At 47.2% G+C, this 19,003-nt stretch overlaps 2 protein-coding genes across 2 annotated transcripts; both read left to right on the forward strand.

Annotated features, from left to right (window-relative positions):
* Nucleotides 1-528: 528 nt before the first annotated feature.
* LDAF1 (lipid droplet assembly factor 1) lies at nucleotides 529-7,842 on the forward strand. Its single transcript, XM_060260846.1, has 4 exons — nucleotides 529-688; nucleotides 3,892-4,060; nucleotides 5,239-5,377; nucleotides 6,987-7,842. Exons 1-4 carry the CDS (start codon nucleotides 617-619, stop codon nucleotides 7,078-7,080), a joined length of 474 nt encoding a protein of 157 aa, XP_060116829.1. The 5' UTR covers nucleotides 529-616; the 3' UTR covers nucleotides 7,081-7,842.
* Nucleotides 7,843-17,849: 10,007 nt separating this feature from the next.
* LOC132588367 (melanin-concentrating hormone receptor 1-like) lies at nucleotides 17,850-19,003 on the forward strand. Its single transcript, XM_060260741.1, has one exon. The coding sequence runs from the start codon at nucleotides 17,892-17,894 to the stop codon at nucleotides 18,852-18,854; it is 963 nt and encodes a 320-aa protein (XP_060116724.1). The 5' UTR covers nucleotides 17,850-17,891; the 3' UTR covers nucleotides 18,855-19,003.

The following is a 19,003-nucleotide window of genomic DNA, read 5'->3' on the forward strand; positions in this document are numbered from 1 at the left end:
TGGATTCTCTGCATTCGCTTGGGTTTCATTTAGACATCATGATAAACTGTGGCTTGTAAACTACAGTTTGATGAAACCCCAGTTAGTTGTGATGTCTTGATGCATAAAGATCAACAAATGGGGGTTCTTTGTGTTGTCTGAGTGCAATGTTTGTGTCTAGTAAGGTGTATTGTTTTTATGAATTGAAATGTTACTGGTTTTTAAGGTTTAAATGTTAAGTATTTAATTGTTTTATATTTAAAATTGTTAAACTTTTGTTTGATTGATTGTTGGAAGCCGCCCTGAGCCACTTGTGGGAAGGGCGGGATATAAATCCCGAATGAATAAATAAATAAATAGTATTCAGTGCTGATGATGCTCTTCAGTGTGCATAGAGACATACATAGGTGCAAAAGGGATTTTTCTCACAGATTTCTCTCTCTTCCCAGCTTTCAAGGTTAAGCACAGATTTGGTATTTGTATCATTAAGGGGGGAAGAGAGAGACTTGCCTTAATATTATTAAGGCCAACTGTAAATGTTTTCTCTTTTTTCCTTCCTCTCTTTTAAAGGTTGGGTGGTTGAAAATACATTAATTTGTCCAGCTAGAGGTTCAAACTTTTGATTAAAAGTTCCATCATGGCTAAAGAAATGAAAGATCTTCAGAAACGGTGGCACTCCTTGATGAAAACCATACACAGCAATTCACATGTGAGTTTTGAATTTCATCACAGCATTCCTAATTATGTTTTGGGGGGGGGGGGCTGGGAACAAAAAAAATAATTAAGAGAAACATAGACTATTTCCACATTGTGGATCAACCTATGTGTTTATAGAATTTACTGTACATAATTTTTCCATCCCTGTTTTATCCTAACAACAAGCCTGTGAGGTAGGTTATGCTGAGATTGTGTGTGGCTGGCCTGGGGCCACCCTTTGCGATTGACAGCAGACTGGGGATTTGACCTTAGATCTGCCCACCCCTGGCCTGTAACCACACATGGGCTCTTATTGGAGGCCCTGAGCAAGCTGCCTGTTGATCAGGCTGAGTCTGTTTCCTTGGCTGTTGTTCTCACAGCATCTAAATAAGGCAGGTTGAAACTGTTGTGCAGAATAGTGTTCCCAGGTCCTACCCTGCTCTTAGTGGTGGGATCCTGTAGCCTTTCCTGGAGTCTTCTGCCATGTGGTGCAGTGATGTCACCCAAAAGTGATGTCATAGCGTTGTCAGCATTGTGCTAAATTCTAGGTTTGGGGCAAAATTCTATGGTAGTTTAGCTACAAAACCAAAGAGTTTGTCCAAAAACCAGACTTCTGAGTGACATAATTTCATCAGGGATGTCACATGACAAGGTCCCTATTTGGGGGGGGGGGGGGGGGTCCCACTGGCCAGCTTTGGGGCAGCGGATTGGAGCACTGCAGACCCGGGAATCCGCTGCCTGGACTGGGGGCCTGACGTCCCTATGTAGAAGCCAATGAAAAAAGGCTGCCTACTAGCTTTCAGAGAGAGGATGTGTATTTTCTCCCCTTGTGTTTTTGTCAGTGTGGCCCAGGCTAGTTCTGAAAGTCACTGAGAACATGATGACTCCCGATCCATTACCATAACATTAGATTTGCAAATAAATATAATTGGTTGAAAGTCTCACAGGTGCATGGTCAACTAATTCAAGGTTTTTAATTCATGTTTCACTTCGATACTCGGCTGAATGGACTTGACCAGTGTTGCTCCGAACAGGATAGCCATATTGCATTATTAAAATGTTCTAATGCAAATGACATTCTTGACCCCTTCTTTGTCCCTGTTGTTACTCATCATAGAAAACCTGCCGATTAAGCCTCCTCCTGGTTTCTGTTCCTCCATTGTGATGGCTCTAATTTTGCCTTCTTAAACAACTGCCTTTTTTATATGCATGAAAGGAGCATTATTTAGAGGCTGTCAGGCTTTCAGATCTTTTAATAAGAACTGTGCAGGAAGCAGCTAGCCTAGGGATGTGTATTTTTTTAAATTAAGTTTCATTCAGTTAAAAACTAGGAATAAATCCAATATAAATAACTAAAATACAAGATAAATATTGCAGAGCTGCTATAAGCATCAATTACACAAACATGAAATAACCTCATTCTGGACAAAATAAAAATTCCATTTTTCACATTTATCAGAGACGGCCATGTAATAAGCAGGTTAGGTTAGATAAGTGAATAGACCCTGCTAATTTTTTAACCAGTCCTCCTTGTTCAGAATTATATTCTTCCAATTTAGAGCAAATGTTAACCTTGCAGATGTTACAGCATTAAAAGCAAAATCATGAGAATCCGTATAAAGGAAATCCACATAATTCAACAAAAAACCCTTAACAGGATAATGGTAACCCTTTCCTTATATCTTTAGAGATAATTGTAGCAATCATATTCCAGAATTCAACCGCTCTACAACATTCCCATCAAACATGTATGAAATTGGCATTGGTAGCTCCAGAAACCCAACAATCCCCATTAATCGCTTGGGAATTTTTTTGCCAATTTATAGGGTGACAGTCATTCCCAGACAGTTGTCCTGGAAGGGGGAAAGTTCCGTAATCAAAGTGAGCTTTCCGCAGATCATCCAAGTTTATACTTCAGTTTCCACTGGAATAGTCTGACGTAGCATAGGTTCTTCTCCAGGTGTCATCAATATAGCATTTTATATATATTAATTTTTATATATATAACTTTTCTTTTGCAGAAATGTTTATTGAAAAAGTTGGGCCGCTTCTTAACACTGATGCCCAAACCTCTGAATTTATTGAACAAAGCGGCGTCAAGTTGCACCTTTAAGACCAACCAATTTTTATTTAGAACGTAAGTTTACGTTCTAAATAAAAATTGGTTGGTCTTAAAGGTGCAACTTGACTCCTGCTTTGTTCAGCTGCTTCAGACCAACACGGCTGCCCGCTTGGATCTCTCTGAATTTATGGGGGCTTTCAGATCTTTGGTCCAAAGTTTTATGAATTTTTTTCTGCCATTTAGTATCAGCATCTCATAATTATATCTTAAAAATATATTCTTTTTACTGATTATTGCTGATTTTTCAAAACCTGTCAGTTGGGTTCTTCTTTCATCTTTATGTAGTGGCATTTAGGAATGTGCATATTTTCCAGCCTGCAGGCCACATCTGAGAATGGCGAGAGCTGATATCCCGTGCAGAGCCCTGAAAACAGGCAGAGATTCAAACGTGGCCCTCTCTTAGGCTCTGCTGCTCTTCATTAACCAATTAGCACTAAGCCTCAAACTCTTTAACAGTCTCCCAAGAGCTTCAGTTTGTGGCTGATGTTCCCAGCTATGAAGCTTCCTGAATTCCAGCTGAAGAGTTTTCTCTTGCATTATATCCATATTCGATTATTAACATTTATTTCTGAATGATATCTTCATGAATATATTATGAAATGATCTTCTTATTTAGTAATAGCATGCATTTATTGACAAGGCCCTTGTAAGGTCAGAAAGGCAGGATATAAATTTAGAAAATAAATAAAACAGTTACATTTTAAAAAAAATTAAAATTGTTTCTTGTTATTAGCTGTAAGATTCTTGTTCTTTAGACTGGAGTGGAGGACAGTGGTGTGGCTCCCAAAAAGCACAGTAACCTTGGAAATGGGTCTCTTTACAGAAAGTTGGAGAGCCAGTATGTTCAGCAACCCGTGAGCCATGTGGCTGATGGCCTGTCATTCTTCCGCCTTTGACCAATACAGATTGTTCCACTTACTTGAATGTCTGTCTGCTGCTGGTTTTCTTAGCATTGTGTAGTTTCCTTTTGAAAGAATTACATTTTCCTATATAGGGGGGTGATGAGGGGGGACATTGTTTGTTTTTTCACTTTTTTTTTTTTGCAATGGTATTTAAAATCTGACCACATTCCTCTTTGTAAATTCACATCATAGGTCGTTGCTTTTATGAACTCCCAGCTTGGCCAGTACTTAGACAGCCATCCCTTTGTCGCCTTGTCCCTGCTGGTGTTCTTGGCAGTGTCTGCAGTTCCTGTTGCATTCTTTCTGATTTTTGCAGTTTCCACAAGTGTCATTGCCTGCATTGGCGTGGTCATCCTAGAAGGTATTTATTACAGTTGGAGCTGGAATTTCTTTCCCTGTTTAAGTACTCCCTGCTGAAAATAGTAACATTTATCACTAGTATGTGATTTTACCATTCATCACATTTTTACACTGGTTTATTTATTTAGTCTCAGAGTTGAAAAGGGTCATCTAGTCCAACCACCATCTATCACAGGAACTACAGTTATACTATCCCTGATGAGTAGGTATCCAGTAACCTCCAATGACGAAGAACCCGCCACTTCCCAAGGGAGACAGTTCCAGTTTCAAGCACCATCTGGAAGTTCTTTCTCAAAGTGTGGGCTGTGTCTCACAGATGGGTCAGAGTGTCAAACTCGAGTCTGGGACTCCCCATCCTCTCGGTGGTGGGAAAAGGAGATCATAGAAGATGATGATATTGGATTTATATCCCGCCCTCCACTCCGAAGAGTCTCAGTGGCTCACAATCTCCTTTACCTTCCTCCCCCACAACAGACACCCTGTGAGGTGGGTGGGCTGGAGAGGGCTCTCACAGCAGCTGCCCTTTCAAGGACAACCTCTGCCAGAGCTATGGCTGACCCAAGGCCATGCTAGCAGGTGCAAGTGGAGGAGTGGGGAATCAAACCCGGTTCTCCCAGATAAGAGTCCGCACACTTAACCACTACACCAAACTGGCTCTACATTCCCTCCTCCTTCACCTTTGATCCCTGTTCATTCCCGGGGGTTCAACTCACTCCCAGTGACCCGCAGTGCAAGAGGCCATAGATGTTGCCTACACCTGTCATCTCCCAGAGACCCATGTCGTTGGTGGACTTCAGCACAGTCAGTGAGTGGTGTGTTCCTGAAAGGAAGAGTGAGTTTTCAAAGTGGGTCCCACTTAAAACAGTTAAAGAACTGTTGCCCTGTGGTCTGACGTGACACAGCATGATTCCCTCCTTAGGGAAGATCAGCACAGAGACAAACAGTAAGACAAAGACATCTGATGTTATAAATGAAGCTTGGTTGGCTTTTTTGGGAGGATGTCTTCTGAATAAGGTACATGATGCAGCAGCCCACATGGCTTTTGACCTGCCCAGATTCCCTTCCATTGAGAAGTAAGAAGTCACTCTAGTTTACTAGATAAGCACGAAGGCTGTTTTTTGTTATGAGCTGTTCCTACCAGAATGCATATGACATAACTCTGTCTTGCCCCTTCTCTAGGTTTTGTGGTGTCTCTGGGAGGCATCACCCTGCTTTGTGTGCTCGGTGGACTGGGTTTGGTGTCTTTGGCAGTTTCTGGTGTGCTGAGCATTAGCTATGTGGCACTTACAACCATGCTCAAGTACTGGTCTGCTCCAAAGTAAGTATTGATGGGCACTGTTGCAACCAACTGTGTCTGTGTATTTGGTAGCAGTTGGATTTTTCTTCATTCCTTCATCATGTAATTCACACAGGTTCCTGGGGCGTATTAAGGGTTAAACAAGAAATATGCTCAGGACTTGTAAGCCAACACTGCCTTGACTCCCACCTCCAACTTTATGATGGCTGTATGTACATTCCAAGCCTTGGCTCTTATCAAAATCCCATCTAATGGAGAACTAGAATGCCAGAGCATACACTGGTACTACCTGTCTTCCTCTCTGCATGACCTATTATTTTGTATGCGAGCTGCTCTCCTGTGCCTTTCCTTCCTGAGAGATGGGCTTGAAATCTAGTCCAGTTGATTCATTCAGATGGGGTCCTTCATCAGTCGCTTATCTTGTCTTGGGACTGGGCTGTATGCATGTTTTCTGCTTGTCAGGGCATTGCCTTTTGGTGAAGACACTGGCTCAGTCCTCACACTCTTAGCTTTGTATCCAGAAGATTCCAGCCACCTCCAGTTAAACAGCCTCAGGTAACAAAGCTGGGAGAGACCTTGAGGAGATGCATTGGCTGCAATAGATGCCACTGGAATAGTCTGCCACAGCATAGGTTCTTCTTCATACAGTCATTCCCAGACAGTTGTCCTGGAAGGGGAAAAGTTCCGTAATCAAAGTGAGCTTTCCGCAGATCATCCAAGTTTATACTTCACTGGAATAGTCTGACGCAGCATAGGTTCTTCTTCATACAGTCATTCCCAGACAGTTGTCCTGGAAGGGGGAGAGTTCAGTAATCAAAGTGAGCTTTTCTCAGATCATCCAAGTTTATACTTCAGTTTCTTCACATAATTATTGGCATTGGTGCAGTAGCGAACAGGTTGGAACGTTAGTATAAATGGCACTGAGTTTGAAAGCCTAACCCAAATACCTGGGAATTAATTGCATGTTAACTGAATCTGGCTCAAGGGGTACCATGTAAGAGGGTTGCACTATAGTGCCACCTGTAGCCCTTTTAGTGTTACTGTAGGAGAGTTACATTTGCTTTCTAAAGGGAAGGAAAAAATAGAAATAAAATTAGAAATGGGGAAAAACAGGGCCAAAATAAATAGCTTTAATTCCATAGTGAAAACTACATCTGTGAAGCACTAGGTTGTGATCCTTTGTGTAGTTAGCATGCTGGGAACCCCTTCTGGGCCTTTAACTTGGCCATACCTTAGTGCCATAGACTCTGATTATAGTAGAGTAACATGGGCCCAAATGGAATTCAGTGTTCCCTATGAAATGGTTTCTTTTCTGATCTGTGTGGGTATGCATACCATTCCCCATGGTTGTCATCGCAAAACCGCTCTCGTAATGAGTGTTCCAGTGCCTTTGAAATGGAAAGATATTTGGGACAGTATAGTCATTCCTCTTTCACGGCCCAAATAAATAACATTATCTGAGTTTTAAAAAGCTTTAAGTGCAGAGCTAGGAGTGCAGAAGCACCAAGGGAGAGACGGTGTAATGAGGAATCTTCTGGGAATTCTGAATAATAGATAGAGCACACCACCCTATTAGGCTTGGGTCATGCAAGCAAAATGCCTAAATCTGACACTTTTCTCCGTTTTGCAGCGGTCTGTCAAAGAAAGAAGCAGCTAATGGAATCAGCTCACTGCCGAGCAGCTCTCCTGCCTCAGACGAGCCTACCACTAATAAGAGTGAATAAATCGAACCAGTTCTCAGAACCCTTCATCCAGCAGTGCTTGCAGCCTATAGATTTGAAGGAACTGTTGCATTCTCAAAATGTTTTGTGTCAGAATGGCAAAAGTTCCATTCATTGTTTACAGGAGCAAAAATAAATCTATCATTAAATGTGTTGTCTCATTAATGCTGCTTCAGACATGGGGAAAAATCCAGTAATTGCAAGGAGGATCCTGTTCATTTTCTCCAGGTTTATCTCCCATGTAGGTCAATGGATGTCAGGTGTCAGGAGCGGGTGTTCATCTGATTGCATAACTCAGAGGTGAAAGGTCTTCTGCTAACAAGGTGTTAACTGTCAACAGCACCAGGGGTAACACTTCTTTCATTTTGAATGTGGAAAATCACTTTCAAGCCTTAAATTTCTTCCAGCACCTTTTTGATGGAAAAAGAAGCCTGGGCCCCGTTTAAAAGATAGCTGGGAAGGATTTAAAAGGGGATGTTTTTCCTTATTGTGTGTGTGTGTGATTTTAATTGCTCCTGTGAATGTTACGTGTTTTATATTATTTGGCAGTGATATCTTTAGTTGCCTCTTTTTCTCATGAAGGCTGGTGCAGGATGGCGGGGCAGGGTGTTGCCTTATTGTACATTGTGTGTTTTAAAATATCTGTATTTTGGGTCAGGTTTTTCACATTTTTTAAAAAATACTGTTTTTTTTTTTTTTTTGCATAGCTGGGGATGCTGTTCTCAGCTACACTCAAGTCATTAAAACTGCTGCTTGTCAGTCTGAGTCACCTCTTTTGTCTTTCTTGGGGCCAGTTCATGCTGTGTGGCATGGTTCAGACAAAATGCCAAGGAGTGGTATGGGGGTCTGGTACCACATGAAATATCCTTGAAGACAAATTTAGAGGGTTGCCATGTGAGTCTGCAGAAGAGCTGAAAGATTCGAGTCCAGCAGCACCACAGAGATTTGGGGGTTGGAAGCTTTTGGGGAATCAGAACTCCCTGTGGCAAAGATCCTGATACTCATCTTGCTGTCTTGTCCCTTAACCTCCATTTTCTGGGCCAATGTCTCTGTCCTCCTCTTTCCTTAAGCAGTCTTTTGAAACCCGCATGAGGCTGCCTTATCCTGAGGCTTGACTACTGTATGCTAGTAAAAGTATTTGGATTTGGAATTGGCTTGACTACTGCTCTGTTAAAGTTAGTCTTGTCAACTCTCATGTGCGGTGGCTCTCTAGGCCTTCCACCTTACCTGCTATGCAGTCCTTTTAACTGGAGATACTGGGAATTGAGCCTAAGATCTTCTGCAGGCAAACCAGATGTTCTGCCACAGAACCATGGCCCCCTTCTAAAGAAACACACATGAAGCAGCCTTATATTGAGTCAGACCATTGATCTATCAAGGCTACTCTTGTCTACACAGCCTGGCAAGGGGCTCTGCGGGGTATTTCCCATCACCTACAACCTGATCCTTTTAATGAGAGATGAACCTGGGATTATGACTATACAAAGCAAGAGCTCTGTCACTGAGCCATGACACCCCTTCCCCCCGTATGCAGTCCCGCTGCGCAATCTTATGCAGAGTTAACTCAATTCAAAACCCACCAATGTCACTGGCCTTAGACTGGAGTGTCTCTGATTAAGAGTGCCCTGCATGAGTCTTGCAAGCCAGACTCTTCCTGTGCATTTGTCTTCTGTTAACTTCCACACAACCCTGTTATTACAGCACTGGAATCAATAGTGTCGCTATGGTTTTGTCTGTGCACTTTAACAATCCTTTTAATTGTCTTTGAGATTTCCATCCCAACTTTCCTCCCAGGAGCTTAAGGTAGTGTGTATCATTCTCTTTTAATTCACAGCTTTCCTGCAAGCTATTTATTTATTTAAAACATTTGTAGCGGCCTTTCTAAGCTTCTGGAACTCAAGGCAGCTTACTGTATGGCTAGGAGAAAACAGATTGTCCTTTGACCCCCTCAGTGAGCTTCATGGCTGAGTTTGAAGTTGAACAGGTGTAGTTTTGGGACCAAGGATACACCATGGAGACCATTTGTCATTAGGAGAAGAAGAAAATATTGAATTTATATCCCAACCTCCACTCCGAAGAGTCTCAGAACGGCCTACAATCTCCTTTACCTTCCTCCCCCACAACAGACACCCTGTGAGGTGGGTGGGGCTGAGAGGGCTCTCACAGCAGCTGCCCTTTCAAGGACAGAGTCTCAGAGCGGCCTACAATCTCCTTTCCCTTCCTCCCCCACAACAGACACCCTGTAAGGTGGGTGGGGCTGAGAGGGCTCTCACAGCAGCTGCCCTTTCAAGGACAGAGTCTCAGAGTGGCCTACAATCTCCTTTTCCTTCCTCCCCCACAACAGACACCCTGTAAGGTGGGTGGGGCTGAGAGGGCTCTCACAGCAGCTGCCCTTTCAAGGACAGAGTCTCAGAGCGGCCTACAATCTCCTTTCCCTTCCTCCCCCACAACAGACACCCTGTGAGGTGGGTGGGGCTGAGAGGGCTCTCACAGCAGCTGCCCTTTCAAGGACAGTCTCAGAACGGCTCACAATCTCCGTTACCTTTCTCCCCCTCAACAGACACCCTGTGAGGTGGGTGGGGCTGAGAGAACACTCACAGCAGCTGCCCTTTCAAGGACAACCTGTGCCAGAGCTATGGCTGACCCAATGTCATGCTAGCAGGTGCAAGTGGAGGAGTGGGGAATCAAACCCGGTTCTCCCAGATAAAAGTCCGCACACTTAACCACTACACCAAACTGGTCATTTCCTAATGGTCTGGGAGGCAAAATGAGGAGCAGAGCAATACTTTGCAGCTTAATTTTGCTCTCTGGGATGCAGATTTGCTGCAAGAAAGCTGTTTGCTCTGTACAAATGTGAGTAAGCTTTAAATCCGGTAACCCCCTTCAAGATTTAAGAGGCTACGGGGCTCAAGGTTTGCTCTTCTACTACAGAGAAACAAGAGGACCCATCTGCAATTTTGCATTTCCCATGTGCTGACATTGAACAGAAACCCAGCAAGTCTTCCTGCTGAAGCTTCTCCCTACTCAGGGAAACCCAGCAGTTGGCCTGGCCCTTTTCCTATCTGAAAATGCAGCCATATCTACAAACAGGGTCAAAGGAATGGAGGGATTCCGACTTGTCCCTCTGCCAGTTTGGCTGACTTTCGATGATTGGATGCGAAAACAATGCAAAACATTAAAAACCCTGCCTGAAACAATTAAGGGAGGAACAGCATCACCAAGTGCTCTCTTCCTGTGTCAAGGAGCTAAATCAATTGGAATTTAAATGCCTGGGTAATTCTGAAGTGAGATTTGTGCTGTGGAAACAGTGCCTTTTTAATCTGTTCTCTCCACTGCACCAGTTTGAGCCCACTAAGAGCCACCAAAGGCCTCCAGGCAAAGACCCAGCCCAGACATGATAGGAAATGATGACCATTAATCAGCATTAATGGGCTAATAACTGGCTCTACATACACAAGTTTTTCTTATTCCTTCTAGGCTTCCCAACCCTCCCGCCCTGGCGGGGGACCCCAGGATTTCCAGCCTCTTCCCCCGCTCCCCAAAAAAACAGAAGCGGGGGGAGGGGGGAAACGGCGCCAAGGAGCGTGGTGAGCCGCCGCATCTCGGAGCAGGCGACGCCGCTGCGCGACTGCTGCCTCTTCTCCGCTTCACCGTGGCTGCTCCTCCGAGATGGACTCAGGCTGGGCCCATCTCGGAGGAGCAGCTGGGATGGGGCGGGGAGGGGGTGGCGGCGGCATGGCCCGCTCCACCTCTGAGGTGGAGTCGGGGGGGGTGGGTGGGCCAGGAGCATGGCGGGCCGCGAGTCTGGGTCCTTTTAGAACCCAGACTCGCGGCTCGCCGTGCTCCTGGCCTGCCTCCACCCTCCCCTCCCCCTTTCTGGTTTCGCCTCGGCTGCTCCGTGGCTGCTCCTCCGAGATGGGCTCAGGCTGGGCCCATCTCGGAGGAGCGGCTGCGGTGGGGCGGGGAAGAAGTGGCAGCAGCGCGGCGGCGTCGCCCGCTCCGCTCCGCCTCTGGGGTGGAATCGGAGAAGGGGAGGGTGGAGGGAAGGAGTTCAACTGTGCTTGTCACACCCTTGCTCCTAGCTCCACCCCAGTGTCTCCTGGCTCCACCCCCAAAGTCCCCAGATATTTCTGGAATTGGACTTGGCAACCCTAATTCCTTCTCTCATATTTTAAATCTCTCCCTTAAACCCCACTCCACCCATTTTATCCTCAAAACAAAAAGCTCTGGGTGGCCGACCAGTCTGATGACTGAGCAAGGCCTCTTCCCTGTCCGTCCATTCTTTACAACTCTGAGAGACAGGTTACGCTGAGGTATAGTGATCAGGCCGAGATCTCCCACCCAGTGAATTCTGTAGCTGAAAAGGCTCTGACCCTTGATTTGTTCTGCATTAAGGTACACTTCTTGGTTCTCAAGTCATGACTCTGGCTCCTCCTCTTCCTGTCACATGACACTGATAGCACATGTTTAGCAAGCCATGCACATCCACACAGGCTGGTGCCCTATAATGAGGCTTTTTTTTGTAGCAGGAACTCCTTTGCGTATTAAGCCAGACCCTCCTGAGGTAGCCAATCTTCCAAGAGCTTACAGGGCTCTTAGTACAGGGCCTACTGTAAGCTCCAGGAGGATTGGCTATATCGGGGGGGGGGGTGCGGCCTAAGATGCAAAGGAGTTCCTGCTACAAAAAAAGCCCTGCATTATACCCATGGTCCATCGAAGTCAGTACTGTCTGCACAGGGCTCCAAGGTTTCAGGTCTTTCTCATCACCTTCGACCTGATCCTTAACTGAAGATGAACATATGAAGCTCCCTTCTAATGAATCAGACCCTCTTTGGTCCACCAAAGTCAGTATTGTCTACTCAGACTGGCAGCGGCTCTCCAGGGTCTCAAGCTGAGGTTTTTCACAGCTATTTGCCTAGACCCTTTTTAGTTGGAGATGCCAGGGATTGAACCTGGGACCTTCTGCTTACCAAGGAGATGCTCTACCACTGAGCTACCATCCTTCCCCAGGGATTGCCAGGGATTGAGCCTGGGACCTTCTGCATGCTAAACAGATGCTCTCCATTGAGTAGTGTTGCCAGTCTCTCAAGTGGTACCTGGGGATCTCCCATTATAACAATGGATCTCCAGATGACCAAGATCACTTTCCCTTGGAGGGTATGGCATCATACCCTGCTGACATCCCTCCCTTCCCCAAACCCTGACATCTCCAGTCTCTCCTCCCCGCCCCCCAAATTTCTAGGAATTCCTCAACCCAGAGCTGGCAGCCCTACCACTGAGCCATGCCCCTCCCCAGACCTGGGCCTGAAAAGGTTTAGGGGGCATCCATTTAACTCTCGCACTTTCTAAATCACCTAATAGCCTCCCCTCAGAAGTCTGCTACTGGCCAGCTAGGACCAGGCATATTGGTAAAACTAGGCCTGGGTTCAAGTCCCTCTTCACTCTGCATAAGCCTTGCCAGTCATTTTGACCTGAGGTTGTTGGGAGGGTGGGAGGAGCCATGCATGCTCTTAGCTCCGCTCCTGGGAGGATATGTTAATGAAGCAAATAGGATACATTTTGTCCTTAAGGGTTAGTGTTGCAGCTGAAATCTGCGTCCTCCTGGCAGCTCCCAGGCTGGGAAATTCCTGGAGATTTGAGGGGGGAAACTGGGGGAGGGCAGGGTTTGGGGAGGGGAGGAACCTGAGTGGCGCAGAGTCCATCCCCAGAAACAATCATTTTCTTCAGGGGAACTGATCTCTTATCTGGAGGTGAGTTGTAATTCTGGGAGGGTGGGGGGGGTGTTTCCATACTTGACCTGGAGGTTGGCAACACCAGACAGATTACCCTAGGACCAAGAAGAGCCAAGTTCAAGTGCTAAGTCTTCCATAAACCTCACTTGGGGATTTTGATTAAAGCCTAGGGCTGTGTGAATGGTCCGCAAAGTGAGGGTTGTTAGTAGGCTCCAGACCAGGATTTCAAAATGAAGCTGGCTTGTAGCTGCGGTGTCTTGAACTCACAAACAACCATTTAAGCAGTGCCTCCCTCCCCTGTCTCCCCCCACCCCACCCCTGCAATGCATTATGATGGGATCTTTTGGAGAGCTTTACAAGAGCTATGCAAGTATCTACTGGGTACAGCCTCTGCACCTTTGTATGGGCAACCATTCCATTGCACCAGTAGGGTTGCCAATCTCCAGCTGGAAAAAACAAAAGGACTATGCAATTCACAATCCGTGAATGGTGAAAAACCTTTTCAGTCCAAAAACAGGTGTTCTGCAAATATAGTCCCATAGAGCAGGGGTGGCCAACGGTAGCTCTCCAGATGTTTTTTACCTACAACTCCCATCAGCCCCAGCCATTGGCCATGCTGGCTGGGGCTGATGGGAGTTGTAGGCAAAAAACATCTGGAGAGCTACTGTTGGCCACCTTGCCATAGAGAGTGCTTTTCTCATTTCTTCCACTAGCCAATGGGACTTCTCTTGAACAAGAGACAGGCTTCCAAAAAGGAGAGAAGGACCCCTGAGCCTGACTTGCTATTTGCATGTAAGCAGTTTTGTGTCTTCCACAAGAGCTCCGTCCTGTCTCAATTAGTCTTTTTAACCAAGTTTCTTTCAAATGGAACACAGGAGCCTCCAGCAATCACACATAGCATAAGTTTCCTTGGACTACAGGTGGGGGCAGGGGATCCCGTGGTTTGGAAGCCCTCTCCCCACTTTAGGGGCATCAGAAAGCGAGCGGAGGGAAATGTCTCCTGGGCGCTCCATTATTTATTTATTTTATTTATTTAAGTATATTTCTATTCCACCCATTCCCCGTAGGGCTCAGGGCGGAGTACAACATGTGATAAAACAATAAAAACATTTTTAAAAGCGATAACTCAACAGAGAAGTTTACCATAGCATCACATATTGCCCAGCCTGGCCGTCTCACATTATGATATCTCATAGAGATGGCAGATGATAATCCATTTTTTTAGCACAGGTGACAGTGCCGATAGGGGAGGCCAACCAGATCAGGCATAGATGCCTATTCCCTATGATCCCCATAGAGCAGGGGTGGCCAACGGTAGCTCTCCAAATTTTGTTTTGCCTACAACTCCCATCAGCCCCAGCCAGCATGACCAATGGCTAGGGCTGATGGGAGTTGTAGGCAAAAGACATCTGGAGAGCTACATCTGGTCACCCCTGCGTATAATGTATCTGCAGGTATCTGGGGCTCTGGAGGGGCTGTTTTTTGAGATAGAGGCACCAAATTTGCAGCATAGCATCCACTACCTCTCCCAAAACACTCCCCAAGTTTCAAAAAGATTGGATCAGGTGGTCAAATTCTATGAGCCCCAAAAGAAGGTGAGCCTATCCATTATTGGTAATGGAGGGAAGGCATTTAAAAGGTGTGTGGCCCCTTTATAAACGTGATGGCCAGAACTCCCTTTGGAGTTCAATTGCGCTTGTCACAACATTGCTCCTGGCTCCACCCCCAAAGTCTCCTGGCTCCACCCCCAAAGTCCCCAGATATTTCTTGAATTGGACCTGGCAACCCTTTGCACCAGTGCCACAATCCAAAAGGCTGTGCTTGGGGGAAAGGGCCCTTGCTTTGCATGCTGAAGATTTCAAGTTCAATCCCTGGCATCTCCACTTAAAAGGAGCAGGCAGTAGGTGATGTGAAAGACCTCTCCCTGAGACCCTGGAGAGCCCCTGCCAGTCTGAGTAAACAAGACTGACCTTGATGGACCAGTGGTCTGATTTAGTTTGGGGCAGCTTCGCATGTGTGTGTGAGCTGCAAACACAGTAATTAGGAACGACCCCCATCAGAGCTCCCAAGAAAGGCAGAAAGGCAGTCCTTTTGGTGCATGGGTCCCAAATTTGGGGAGATCTGGGTTCCAATCCCAACTCTCCGGATGCTTGGTTTATGAGGATCTTGAGCCAGTCACTATCTCGGCGCTTACCCTCCCTTGCAGGGCTGCTGTGAGGATAAAAGGAGTTGGTGACCACCCCATTCGCCACCCACAGCTCCTTGGAGGAAAAGCAGGAGGAAAGGTGGATTAATAAATAAGGGTCTGAATCCACCTGGAAGCGATCTGAACGCTGTCCTCTCATCTCAGTAGTGGAATCAGGGCTGGATTAGCAGGCCAAGTAGGCACTGGCCTATGGGCCCCCACGCCTTTAGGGGCCCATGGCCAGCTTCCCCCCCAATTTCCCCCCCTGCTTGCAGCCCTCCCAGCCTTCATGCAAGGCCAGCAACTGAGTTACTCTTTGCCCAACTTGCCAAGTTTGCCTCTCTCTCTCTCCCCCACAGCTTTGTCAAAGGGGCTTTTGAGAAGGTGCCTGCAGGTACAGTGGGGGATATGAACATATGAAGCGGCCTTCTACTGAATCAGACCCTCAGTCCATCAAAGTCAGTATTGCCTACTCAGACGGGCAGCGGCTCTCCAGGGTCTCAAACTGAGGTTTTTCACGCCTATTTGCCTGGATCCTTTTTTGGTGGAGATGCTGGGGATTGAACCTGGGACCTTCTGCTTCCCAAGCAGAAGCTCTGCCACTGAGCCACCATCCCTCCCCAAATTTAGCAAATGAGGTGGTTCCTAATTACTGGGTTTGCACCAACAGGGGCCATTGGTGGAGGGGCAGGTGCTCCGACTCTGAGATAATTTACAAGGACCCCCGAGATTTTGACTGCTTAGGGGCCTCCACAGGGTTTAATTCGGCACTGTCTGGAATAGAGAGGGCTGGCTGGCTGGCTATGAGACGGGTCTCCCACCTGGCAAGCAAAGCTATTACAAGCTCCCAAGCCTGAGAGATGCCACCTCCTTCCCACCCAGCGTGCTGCTGATAACAGCCTCCTTGCCCATAGGCTGCTCCGGTGCCAGCTTTGCCCTGGGGGCGTGTGTGCATGCAGAGAGCAAGCAGAGCCAGAAGCTTTTCCAGATGCTTTCCAATAAGGCAACCCGGCAGCCGCAACAACAGCAGCTCCTGCCGGCAACAGACAGCAGCAGCTGGGAGAACAGCAACCGCCTCTTCCTCAGCTCTCCGTGGATGCTTTCCTTCTTTAGCATGAAGCCGTGGCTCCCAAGCACCTGCCCGCTGTGGATGGGACCGAGGGGAAGCTGAAAGATGGAGTTCCAGACAAACCTCACCCTTGCCATGAACGACTGTGCCCCGAACCTCTTTCAGACAGAGCAAAACTTTTCTCACAATGGTAAGTGTTCTCAACAGGGAGGCAAAACGGGATGCAGGGGAAAGGCGAGAAATCCTCCGGGATGGAGAGGCTGGATCAGCCCCCAAGAGGAACGTTTAAAGCAAGCTGAGGGAGTGCAGCCTGAAAACCAGGGTTGTTCTGGGTTCAAATCTTTCCTCAGCTACCACAATGATCCTGCACTGCTTGCCGTCTCTCACTAGTTACCAGCCTACTTCACAGGGTTGTTCTGAGGAGGAGGGAAGAACCATGCTGAGCTTTTTGGGGAAGATTAGAGTTGAAAATGTGGTCAAGGGTTGCAATGGGTAGAGAGATTTGGACTCCTTTTGGTGCCTTTGGTCATTTCTAAGTGAAGAGCTCCATTTTCTGTATAGAACTCAGGATACCATCTGTTCCAGATGCTTTTCTTTCTTTTCTTTCTTTTCAGGTATAGCTCACAGCCATCGGAGGATTTATGCAGAGCAATTTTGCTAAATGTTGTGTGCATTAGATGCATAGCTTGCCCTCTCAAAATGAATCAGGGACAACAGCAGCGAGTATAATTGAAGTGTCCATCTAAGAAAGAATTGTTGGGTGAATGACCTGTGGGCAAATTCTCACAACTGTATGATGCGTACACATGTGGAGAGTAATATGGATGTGCAAGCCTCTGCGTGTGCGCTATGTACGCCCTTGCCGAATAGATCTTTGTGGGTTTCCCCAGGCACCTCAACACATTTATACCATGCTGAAATGCGTTCTTTAACATAATCCCTGTGATATTTTCTTAGCAATGTCTCAAAGCACTGAGGATGCACTGTGTGCTGTTTCTCTCTCCCCCAAGCATTTTGCAGAGGCTTTTTTATATACAGCTGTCATACAAGCATTCCTGCTTCTTGTACTGGTCCCGTGGATCCAGTTGCACTTCTCTCCAGCAAGGAGCATGATGGCAAATAGGTGTAGAGGCACACAGCTTGCTTGTATACCAGATGAATGGGAAGAAACGCCCCTCTGCCCCAAAGGAGAAGGGATTCATATTCATTTTGCCTTGAAGGGAATGGGCTGCCAAAATGTTTGCCAAGGAGAACCCATCCTCAGAATTAAACAAGCTTGTCAGTGCTGGAAAAGACTGAGTTTTGCCAAGTGTTGCTGTTGATGCAGAATCACTATAACTATTTCATGAAAGGCACGAAGCGTTCCTGGCATGGCAAAGGTTGTTAACAGACTGAGCTAGGAGTCGGGCAGTGCCAGCTTTTGAATGCCAGCTCCAGAAATTCCTGCAGATTTGGGGAGGGGAGAGTGCTGTGCGGGGATGTGAAGCCACAGACCCACCCTCCAAAGCAGCCACTTTCTCCAGGGAAACTGGTCTCTGCAGTTTGGAGACCAGCTGTAATTCTGTGAGACCTCCAGGTCCCACCTGGTGGTTGGCAACCCAACTCTGTGGTGACCTTCAGTTTGCTGGTTTTTCAGCCGGCTGCTTGCTGTTGTCATGATCCACTACTCCAGAAGGATTTTTATGTTGTAACCCGCCCAGATCCCACTTGTTGAGGACGAGGAGTGGGGGAGGGGGGGAGCTAGAAATCAAATGAATAAAATATAAATTCTCTCTCTGGCGTCTCTTTGGCAGGTGAGTTGAGCCCAGTGGGCTATTCCGCCTTCATCATGCCGACCCTCTTTGGCATCATTTGTCTGCTGGGCATCATTGGCAACAGCCTGGTGATCTGCACCGTCTTTAAAAAAACCAGCCGCAGCAGCAGCGTCCCCGACATCTTCATCATCAACCTCTCAATGGTGGACTTGCTTTTCCTCCTGGGCATGCCCTTCCTGATCCACCAGCTGCTAGGCAATGGAGCCTGGCAATTTGGCGAGACCATGTGCACCATCATCACCGCCCTGGATGCCAACAGCCAGTTCACCAGCACCTACATCCTGACAGCCATGTCCATTGATCGCTACCTGGCCACCGTGTACCCGTTCACCTCCACTCGCTTCCGGAAACCCACCACCGCCATCTTGACCATCTGTGTGCTCTGGGCTCTCTCTTTCCTCAGCATCACCCCCGTGTGGATGTACACCCAGCTCATTCCCTTGCCCGGTGGGCTTCTGGGTTGTGGGATTCAGCTGCCAGACCCTCAGCGAGACATCTACTGGTACACCCTCTACCAGTTCTTCCTGGCTTTTGCCATCCCTTTCGCCATCATCACTGCGGCCTACAGAAGGATCCTGCTCAGGATGGCTCGATCTTCCCAAGCGTTGACTGGCCAGAGAGGCACGAGGCTCCGGGCCAAGAAAGTGACCCGCATCGCCATTGCCATCTGCTTGGCGTTTTTTGTGTGCTGGGCCCCCTTCCATGTGCTTCAGCTTGTGCAACTGGCCATGCATCAGCCCACCTTGCCGTTCTACTATGCCTACAATGTGGCCATCAGCATGGGCTACGCCAACAGTTGCCTGAACCCTTTCATTTACATCTTGCTTGGGCAGAACTTCCGCAGGAGGATCGTGGTCTCCGTACAGCCGGCAGCTTTAGGAGAGGACACCTCTCACAACCGACTCAAGAGTGGACGGGGGGAAGGCAACGACTTTGGGCAACCACTGCTGCACTTGGTCTCAGTTTCGGCCCAATAGAGACAGAAGGTCTGTGGCTCAGGGGTAGAGCATCTGCCTGGCATGCAGAAGGTCCCAGGTTTGATCCCCATCATCTCCAGATGAAAGGACCAGGACACAGATGGTGTGAAAGGCCTCTGCCTGGGACCCTGGAGAGCCACTGCCTGTCA

The sequence above is a fragment of the Heteronotia binoei genome, chromosome 20, assembly GCF_032191835.1.
Source record: "Heteronotia binoei isolate CCM8104 ecotype False Entrance Well chromosome 20, APGP_CSIRO_Hbin_v1, whole genome shotgun sequence".
Lineage (NCBI taxonomy): Eukaryota > Metazoa > Chordata > Lepidosauria > Squamata > Gekkonidae > Heteronotia > Heteronotia binoei.